The sequence below is a fragment of the Terrapene carolina genome, unplaced genomic scaffold (assembly GCF_002925995.2).
Source record: "Terrapene carolina triunguis isolate 2854851 unplaced genomic scaffold, T_m_triunguis-2.0 Scaffold833, whole genome shotgun sequence".
NCBI lineage: Eukaryota > Metazoa > Chordata > Testudines > Emydidae > Terrapene > Terrapene triunguis.
In genome coordinates, this window is record NW_020665184.1 from 628,756 (window position 1) to 638,763 (window position 10,008).

Below are 10,008 nucleotides of genomic sequence, written 5' to 3' on the forward strand. Positions count from 1 at the left end.
CATCCCCGCACCCACACCCTGCCCTCAACCTTGCCAGCTCCCCTCACAGTACCCACGGAGTCACCCCGTCTCTCCCCACAGCCCCCTCCCAGCCCCCCCTCCACCTCACCCCCCACCCCATCCCCGCACCCACACCCTGCCCCCAACCTTGCCAGCTCCACTCACCCCTACAGTACCCATGGTGCCACCCCGCCTCTCCCCCAGCCCCACTCCCAGCCCCCCCACTCCACCTCACCCCCTCAACCCTACCCCCAGCCCCCCTCTCCACCTCGCCCCCCAGCCCACGCGCACCTTTGCCTCCTCCAACCTGGAGGGACCTCCCCCCCACTCACCGTAGTACATGTCCTGCTTCTGGGCGACGGGCAGCTTCACCCGGACGTTGGCGCTGGGCAGACGCCCCTCCAGGTTAGCGTGGAACTGCAAGTGAGGGCAGCGTTAGTGCGGCCGGGGGGGGGCAGGGTTAGGGGGGGGGGGGGGGGGGCGCCTGGCCCAGCCAGGGGGCGCGGGGGAGGCTGGACGGGCCAGTAGGCAGCTCCAGCGAGGTGGGGCTGTCGGGGAGGGGGTGAAAAGGGGAGCCCTGTCCCGAGCCCACCTCCTCCTCGGTGATTTTCCGCAGCAGCTCCCTCTGGTCCTGGTCGCTGAGCTCGGCCAGCACCCTGAGCAGCTTCTCCTCCGTCTCCGCCAGCAGCTCCAGCACGTAGTCGCTGGCGGCCTTGTCCGGCGGGGCCCCGGCAAAGCGCCCGCTCTCCTGGGGGGACAACAAGGCCCACCGCACGGGGGAAACTGAGGCACGAGTGAGGGCAAGGACTAGCCCAAGGTCAGACGATAGGTCAGTGGCAGAGCTGGGGATAGGACCCAGGAGTCCTGACCCTCAATCCCAGCAGCGTTCATGCCGGCCTGCGACTCACCAACCCCCACCCCTGTGTTTAGCCCAGGGAGTGGTCAAGGGGCCCCCTGGTGGCGATACCAGGCAGTGCAGGGTTGGTCTGTGTCCGCCAGCCCCTTCCTCCCCGCAGCCCGGCCTGGCCCCGGCGGCCTGCAGGGGGCGCTGCCCTCTTGCTCGCTCACCAGCCGGATGTGCTGCACCTTGCTGGCCAGGTGCTCCACGCCTGCCTTGGCCACCAGCAGCACCCGCGTCACCTTGTCCAGCTGCCCCTTGGCCGCGTCGCGCTGCGTCTCCTCCTGGCGCAGGTGAGCTCGCAGCTCCTCCAGCAGGCGCTGGGCCCTGGGCAGGGGGCAGGGTGGGCATCAGGGCTGTGGGCACTGCCTACCCCGGGGCGGGGCAGGGCAGGGACACAGAGCTCCTGCCCGTAGCTCCGGCGAACACAGGGGGAGCTCTTGCTCCCAGCCCCCCCGCTCTAACCACTGGCCCCCACTCCCCTCCCAGAGCTGGGGACAGAACCCAGGAGTCCTGGCACCCAGCACCCCCACCCTCGCTCTAACCACTAGCCCCCACTCCCCTCTGGCAGCTGAGAACTGACTCCCAAAGAGCCCTCCTCCCCCCATACTGAAGGGCTCTGGGGGGCCTCCTGCCTCTACACATCAGCCGGGGGGGGGAGTTGGCAGCTCACCCCGTCACCCGGGCCTCCCCGGAGTAGATGAGGCCCTGCAGCTCGGCCTGCAGCGTCTCCTCCTCCTCCCGCAGCCGCACCAGGGCCTCCTCGTTCTGCGTCGTCAGCTGCTCTAGCTGCTGGAAGGTGTCTCCTTGGGCCAGGAAGCGTCTCACCACCTCCTGCCGGGGGGGGGGGGGGGGGGGGTGTTAGAGCCCCCCAGGGCCACGGCCAAAATGCAGCCACCTCTGGGGAGGGTGGAAGGGGGCGGGGAGGCAGGACTCCTGGGTTCTATCCCCAGCTCTGGAGGCTAGTGGTTACTGCAGGGGGGGGGGCGGGGAGCCAGGACTCCTGGGTTCTCTCCTCCAGCAGGGTGGAGTGGGGAGGGCTGCGTGGTCCCACCACCGTTCCAAACCACCGAAGAGAATCAGTGGGTGGGACGAGACAAGGGCACTTCGGTGCCCAGCTGGCAGGGACAGCCAGGGGCCTGGCACCCATGGCCACCCGACTGCTCGCTGTCCCCGGCAGGGGGCCGGCGCCCGCGGCTCTTCCCGCTCCGGCTCTGGCCGGGGAAGCCGATATCCAAGAGAGCTTGGCTGTCAGCCCGCCGTCGCCATGGCAGCGGCTCCGGGTGAGTGGCGTGGGGCGGGCGTGAAGGAGACCGGCCCGCTGGCACCGCCCGGCTTCCCAAGGACCTTGGGAGCAGGCACTGCCCCTCCTCCCCGGAGACAGGTAGCTGGGGGGTGGGGCCCCGCTGGCCACAGGCCCAAGGTCAAACCCTCCTGGGTTGGGGGGCAATTTCAGAGTGGGGGCGCCCCCGCCACCCGCTGCTGGGGTGAGCTGGCGTGTGACTGGCGGAGGTCGAATGATGGGCAGGTCGTTTGGCTGCCACGCGGCGGCAACGAGGGCCCGGGGCCATGAGCGACTCCTGGGGGCATGGGCTGGAGAGAGGTAATGGGACTGGCCAGAGGGCCCCCCCTCACTACCCCAGCCTCGGGACCAAGGCCTATGCCATGGGGGGTGGGGGGGAGGTTAGAGCCAGGACTCCTGGGTTCTGTTCATGGCTCAGGGAGGTAGTGGAGTCCAATGGTTAGAGCAAGGAACTGGGAGCATGGACTCTGAGAGGGGAGCGTAACCTAGTGGTTAGAGCCTGCGGTGGTTTCCCACTGGGCCGGCTGGGCAGTGCCGGGGACCAGGGGGGCGCTGACGGGGGCAGAGCCCTCCTCAGCCTCTCACCCTGGAGTTGGTGACCCCGGTGGCCACTTTGATCTTCTCGAAGGTCTCCTCCGTCGCCGTGCCCAGCAGCTGCTTGGCGCGGAGGCCGGTGCCCTTGCTGCGCTGGGCATTGCTCAGCAGCTCCTCCGTCTGCAGGGGCAGGCGCTCCCGCAGGGCCTGGGGAGAGACGCGGCGCTCAGAGCCCCCCGCCCAGCGTGCTCGCCACCCGCAGGCAGGCCTGGGCCAGGTCGCTTCCCTCACCAGGGCCTGGGTTCAAATCCCGCCACGGGCTGCAGCGGCTTGGCCAGTCCGTGTGAAATAAGCCGGGGTGCTGACACCCTGCCCTCCACCGGCTGTGTGTGTGGGGATGCTGACCACCTCCCCCCGCCCCCTACCGGCCGTGTGGGGGTGGGGCATGCCAGCCGTGCAGGGGGGATGCTGACCACCTCCCCCTGCCCCCTACCGGCCGTGTGGGGGTGGGGCATGCCAGCCATGCGTGGGGGATGCTGACCATGCTCCCCATGCCCCCTGCTGGCTGTGTGGGGGTGGGGCATGCCGGCCGTGGGGGCGGGGGGATGCTGACCGCAGGGAGTGGAAGCCCGCATTGCTGTCTGCGGTGCCATTAGTGGGACAGGCCTGGATGGGTCTCACGTGAACCCCTATGGGTGGCCCTGGATCCAAGGCAGAAGGCGTCTCCCCCCATCCCCCACTACCTGCAGCTGAGCAGACACGCCGGGGGATGGGGGCGGAGATATGCCCCAAGGGTGGGGGGCTGGCATAAGGCACCGCTTCAGCCCTATGGTGGGAGGGGAGGGGAGGCTAGTGGCTAGAGCAGGGGGGCTGGGAGCCAGGACTCCTGGGTTCTCTCCCAGCTCTGGGAGGCGAGCGGGGCTAACAGTTTTGAGCTGGGGTTGCCCTGCTGGGGAGCTGCTGCTGTCCAGGGTGGGTTCCACGTACCCGCCCCCCCCCGGCCTTACCCGTCTCTCCGCCCGCTCATTCTGTGCCCTCCTCTCCTCCGCCTGCTTCTTCAGCTCCGTCAGTTTCAGCTCCCGCATGTACCTGTCCCGGTAGACACTGTCTTCTTGGAGCTGGAGCTGTTCCTGCATGGGGGGCAAACAACGCTGGATCAGCCCCCAGAGGAAAAGCCGGGGTGTGGGGCAAAGATCAGTCCAGCACACGCTGCTGGTCACAAGGCCCCAGGTCTGAGCTGGGTCGGAGCGGGTGGGTGCCGGCCGGGACGGGCCCCCGGGTCTGAGCTGGGACGGAGCGGGTGGGTGCCGGCCGGGACGGGCCCCCGGGTCTGAGCTGGGACGGAGCGGGTGGGTGGGTACCGGCCGGGACGGGCCCCCAGGTCTGAGCTGGGACGGAGCGGGTGGGTGGGTGGGTACCGGCTGGGATAGGCCCATGGGTCTGACCTGGGTACTGGGCTAGAATGACCCACTGGCCTGAACTGCTGCAGGATGGAGGAATACCCACCTCGATGCCCCAGGGGTCTGATCTGTCCTGGTGGCCCCTGTCCCTGCCTTTCCCCCAACCCAACAGCCCCCCAATACTCCATCTCCTGGCAGCTCCCCGCCCAGACCCTGGTGCCCCCCGTCCCCAGCCCGCACCCTGGTGCCCCCCTGCCCATACCTTGGCAGCATCCCGCGTGGCCTGTGCCTCTGTGTTCATCGCTTGCAGGCCATGGAGCTCGTGGTGCAGCCGCAGGATCTCAGCTTCCAGCACGTCCAGCTGGGTCTGGGCCGTCAAGCTCTGCTCCTGGGGGGAGACAGTGTCAGCTCCCCCCCCCTTCCCGCGCTTTGCTCCCGAGGCCAGGGATGTGCCCGGATTGGAGCCGACCCCAGGGCACCTGGACCCAACCCTGCGGGTCTCCGGGGGGACCTCGGCCGGGATCCCACCACTCCTGGAGGTGGCGGGGCATGGGGAGGGGGGCAGGCCCTGACCCCAGAAGCTCAGGGGGTGGGTGGGATGAAGCGGGGGGGATTTCTCTGTCCAGCCCACGCCCGGCGGCCCCCACCTGCATGTGAGCTTTGAGCTGGCGGTACAGGCTGGTGACATGCTCTGCCTCCTCCACCTTCAGCCGGGCTTTCTCCAGCTGGTTCTCCAGCCGGCGCAGGGTCTGGGCGGGGAGACGAACGGCACTGAATGAGCCGCCCCCACACAGCGGGCCACTGATCTCCGCGGGAGCCAGGCCCGGGGCTCCCCGGCTTTGGATCAGGCTGTGGGGAGCCCCCCCTTGCCCTCCCCGGGTGGCTGAGGGACCCCACGTCCCCAGAGCGGACTGAACCGAACCCTCGGATCGGGGCAGGCCGGGAGCAGCGGTGCTGCAAACGACACCGGCTCTTCCGGCCCCGGCAGGCAGGAGGGCCAGGGAGCCGGTGCCCATCCCGGAGCCCAGGGCACCCTCCTGTCACGCCCTCTGGGCCTGCTGCAGGGCAACCCCGGGCGCCCGGGCCGGTTTGATCCCCAAATACCCCCCCCCACCCCGTGTTTTGGAAACAGCCGCATCTGTCGTTTATTTAGCAAACAGAGAAGCCGTGATCTCGCCAGACACCAGGCAACCTGGGGCAGGGTGGGCGGCTCTCAGCACTGCAGGAGGGGCAGGAACGGCGCCTTCTTACGCCCCCTCCCTGCTGCCCGTGCCGACTCACAGCAGCAAATGACTCGTGCTTGCATGGTGGGGGGGGGGGGGGCGCTTAGCTTCCCTTGTCCCTCCCAGAGGCTCATGGGAAGGAAGCTCTGGTCTGGAATTCCGGAGACCAGGGTTCTAGTCCCAGCTCAGCCACGTCGCCGCTCCGTGCCTCAGTTTCCCCACCCGTGAAACAGGGCCAGAGATTCTGACCCTGAGAACTGGGGCGGGCCCATGACAGCAGCGAGAGGCGCTGTCTCCCTCCAGTGGCTGGTCTGTGTCACAGGTTTACGAGTTTGCTGCGGCCGCCAGGCTCAGAGCTCAGACAGGAGAGCTGCCTACCCACTAGGCCACGCTGCCTCCCTGGTATCACACGAGAGACATCGGGGGGAGGGAGACAAGGGGAGCCCAAGGACACAGTGAGAGGTTAGCGGTCAGCAGGATGGGCGGTGCCCAGCCAACGAAGTGGCCAATGGTTTGCGACTTCCCCAGGCTGATCCGCCTCCCCCACCCAATGGGGCAGCAGCTGGTTCCAGAGCCTCCCCGCCCTCCTTGCCCCCACACTCTGAGCATTAGCCAGGCCAGAGATCCCGTAATACACCTACTATTAGTGTACAGCGCCTGGCACAATGGGGTCCTACTATCATAATACACCTAATAAATCACATTCAGCCCAGAAATGAACCTCCCCCTCCAGCTAAAGCGCTGGGTGCTGAGATGGTGAGTGCTGTGCTGGGGTCGGTGGGAGCCTCCCCACCCCCCACCCGCCCCCCGAAACCTCCTCTCACCTTGGCTGCCTCCACATCGCCTTCCTCCACCTCCTGGAAGCCCCGGGCCTCCTGCACCTTGGAGTCGTACTGCAGCTGGAGCTCCTCCAGCCGCCGCTTCCTCACCTCCACCTGGTGCTTCAGGTCGTTCAGACGGTTGATCTTCTCACAGAGCCGGTGGTTGATGAACTCGATGGCGCCCTCGGGAGGAGGGAAAAGGGCAAATCGTACAGGGCGGGGTGTTTTCCGGGCAGCGTCTCAGCGCCCACTGAAATCACCCCACCAATGTTGCCCTCAACTTGAATCAGACCTTCCCTGGGCATTGGAAGAGCTGGCTTAATCCCCTCCCCCAACCCCATGGTCGGTTTCATACCACCACTGCTGGGCCCCCCAGCAGAACAGGAAACAGAACTGACCCTTTCGGGCCCTGATCCTGCACAATATTCAGTGTGGGATCAGAGTTACCCACCCTCAATCCAAACCCACAGCCCCCTGCCCCCCCCGATCTTCTAGTGCCCCTCAATCCCACCCACAGCCCCCTGCTATCCCAGCCCTGCCCGCCACAGATCTTCTAGTGCCCCTCAATCCCACCCGCAGTCCCCTGCCATCCCAGCCCTGCGCTCCCCACACCTCTGCTGATGCCCCTGATTTCTCTCTTTTTCCCTCCTAGAAACGTGGGCCTGGCGACTGCTCACCCATAGCCTGGACCGGCTGGGCTGGCAGCCTGGCACGCAGGATGGCACAAAGCACCACCTACCTCTCCACTTTTATTTTTCAGCGAGGCCTTTTCGGCAGCCCGGTCCCGGAACACCTCTTTTATGATTTGTGCATCTCCCTGCGGACGAAGAGACGGCGGCCGTCACCCGCAGAGCTCCTCGGGCAACGTCACCCCTACCAGGTGACGCTTCCAGTCCCGGCACAGGGATCTGCGGAACAGAGCTCCCGATTCCTGGACACGCCTGCCCCCCTCGGTCCCGTGACAAGCAGACAAGCTGGGTGGCAATGAGCTTCCCCGGTTTGTATTGTGGTAGCAGCCTGGCAACGGTCATGGGCCAGGACCCCATTGTGCTGAGCACTGTACTTTATATTAGGTGTATTATGGTAGCACCTAGGCACCCAAGGCCTGGGCCAGGACCCCATTGTGCTAGGCGCTGTATGTTATTTATTAGGTGTATTACGGTAGTGTTTAGGCGCCCCGGTCCTGGGCCATGACTGAGGTGCCTCGGCGCTACCGTAATACACCTAATAAATAACGTACAGCGCCTGGCACAACGGGGTCCTGGGCCATGGCTGGGGTGCCTCGGAGCTACCGTAATACACCTAATAAATAACATACAGCACCTGGCACAATGGGGTCCTGGGCCATGGCTGGGGCCCCTAGGCACAGCTGCAACACACCTAATAACGTACAGTACCTGATACACCCTCCACCTTCACACATATTCCTCAGCTGCACTCCCCTGCACCCTCTTACACCCCCACCCACCCCCACAGACCTTCATGCCCACCGCCCCACATGCACCCCCCACCCACCCCAACAGACCCTCATGCTCACATCCCCTACCCACCCCCATAGACCATCACGCTCACGTCCCCTACCTACACCCCCAAAATAACCCCCACCCACCCCCATAGACCCTCACCCCCACTTATGCCCCACACACCCCCACATATACCCCTCACCTGCACACACACACCCGCACGACTCCATGTCTTCCACACCTGCACACCCCAATACGCTGTGCCACACCCGCCCAGCCCCATACACCTCCCACCCAACCCCACACAAATCCCTCAACCCTGGACCACATCAAGAGCTGAAAGAAGTCTCTGAGTGGGGGGCTGCTGCTCTCCAGCTCCGGGGCAATCAAAGCACACCCTGAAGGGAGCAGGGCCCCGCACGGTCGGGCCGCAGGCTCTGAGCGCCCTGCCACCCCCGGGGGGCTGCTCACCGCCAGGATGGCCGCCAGCTTCTTGTGCAGGTTTTTGTTCTCCTGCCGCAGCCACTGGATGGACTCCCTGTTCTTCTTGATGGTCCACTGGGAGCTCTCGTAGAAAGCTTTCCGGTCGCCCTCTACCGAGGGTGCAAAACAGCCCCCAGCGGGGAGTTACCAACAAGTACAGGCAGCTGGGCCCCTGCCTGTCAGCCCCGTGGCTCTCCCAAGCTAAGCAAGGGCCAGGACTTGGATGAGACACCTCTGAGGTGCTCTCCCCTCCGTGCCAGCAAAGAACCCGGCTCCTGAGGGGGCACTAGCAGCCAGATTCTCTAGCTCAATTGCAGAACAAGGCAACCCAATAGGAAGGCCCCTCTGAATGCTCTGAGGCCTGGGGTACGTCCACAGGAAATACAAGGCCCATCTAGCCCACCACCCTGGCTCTGAGAGCAGGAAGCTGCAAGAAACCCTCTGCAATACCAGATGGGGGCTAGTGTGTGTGCCCCCCCCCAGAGGTCCCATCTGGTCTCGAATAGCTCAAGACTGGCTGAAGCATTGGGTTTTAGCCCTTCCGATACTCTCTGATAGCACAAACTGTTCGAACTCTGGATCTGGTTATCCATAGCTAGGGCCCTACCAAATTCGCGGCCATGAAAAATGCATCACGGACCGTGAAAACTGGTCTTTTGTGTGCTTTTACCCTATACTATAGGGATTTCATGGGGGAGACCAGCGTTTCTCAAACTGGGGGTCCTGCCCCAAAAGGGAGTTGGGGGGGGGTCCCAAGGTTTGCCTTCAGAGCTGGGCAGCCGGAGAGCAGCAGCTGTTGGCTGGGAGCCCAGCTCTGAAGGCAGCACCCCACCAGCAGCAGCGCAGAAGTAAGGGTAGCAGTACTGCATCCCCCCTATAATAACCTTGCGGTTATATATATATAACCCCAGAACTCCTTTTTGGGTCAGGACCCCTACAATTGCTGTACACCACCGTGAAATTTCAGATTTAAATCCCTGAAATCATGACATTTACTATTTTTAAAATCCTACGACTGAAATTGACCAAAATGGACCGTGAATTTGGTAGGGCCCTATCCATACCCCATCCTTCTTCCAATGCTGCCGTTCTCCACCTCTGCGCCATCCAGTGGCAGAGAGTTCCAGAGTCTAAATGTTGTGTGGGTAAAGCACCTCTGCTCTCCTCACCGCCCCTACCTAGTCCTAGGGGATGGAGCATTGGACTGGGACACTCAGGATACCTGGGTTCTATTCCTGGCTCTACGACTGGCCTGCTGGGCAACCTCGCACAAACCATTTCCCTGCTCTGTGTCTCAGTTTCCCCTTCTGTAAAATGGGGATAATGGTACTGGCCACCTTGGTAAATCACTTTGAGGTCTACGGATGAGACGCGCTATATAAGAGGTAGGGATTATTCTTCCTCAACATCCCCTGGGGCTGGATTTTGCTGTGTAGAAAGCTGTTGCTGGAGGGAAGAATTTAACCCCCTCCACCCCACGCTGGGTTAACAGCACGCTGGGGGCAGCTTCAGTTGAGAAGGAAGCACTGATGCAGATGGAGAGTCACACGTGGGGACCTCGCCCCCTTCTGAATGCTGACCCCTGCCCTGCTCTCCTGCTCACCCCCAGGACAAACACCCCCACCCTCACCCCTCAGTGCGTGCAAGCTGCTGCGGAACAGCTACGTACCTAGGAGCTGTATCTTATTCTGCAGCTCTGAGATCTGCTCGTGGACTGGGGGCTTCACCCCGGCAGGGTCCAGCGTTGCAGGCATGGTGATTGCAGCCCCCTGGCACTAGGGAGTTGCTGGAGAGCAGGGTGGCGAGGCACAGAGGCACGCTAGGGCTGTCAGAGGAGCACCCTAGGGCAGATGGGGGCACCCCAGGGTAGGTGGGGGGCACCC

The 10,008-nt window shown here is 64.4% G+C and overlaps 1 protein-coding gene across 1 annotated transcript in view; it reads right to left on the reverse strand.

The window, feature by feature from the left end:
* The window catches only part of CCDC151 (coiled-coil domain containing 151), a 32,014-nt gene extending 22,012 nt beyond the window's left edge, over positions 1–10,002 (reverse strand). The window contains exons 1-12 of the mRNA XM_029913701.1: positions 9,795–10,002; positions 8,114–8,235; positions 6,919–6,996; positions 6,183–6,362; positions 4,783–4,884; positions 4,398–4,523; positions 3,743–3,865; positions 2,787–2,942; positions 1,572–1,732; positions 1,069–1,225; positions 593–748; positions 333–417 (exon numbers count right to left, since the gene is read on the reverse strand). Of these exons, the coding sequence (XP_029769561.1) occupies positions 333–417; positions 593–748; positions 1,069–1,225; positions 1,572–1,732; positions 2,787–2,942; positions 3,743–3,865; positions 4,398–4,523; positions 4,783–4,884; positions 6,183–6,362; positions 6,919–6,996; positions 8,114–8,235; positions 9,795–9,879 (1,531 nt within the window). The 5' untranslated portion in view covers positions 9,880–10,002. The remainder of the gene's footprint in view (positions 1–332; positions 418–592; positions 749–1,068; positions 1,226–1,571; positions 1,733–2,786; positions 2,943–3,742; positions 3,866–4,397; positions 4,524–4,782; positions 4,885–6,182; positions 6,363–6,918; positions 6,997–8,113; positions 8,236–9,794) is intronic.
* Positions 10,003–10,008: the final 6 nt, after the last annotated feature.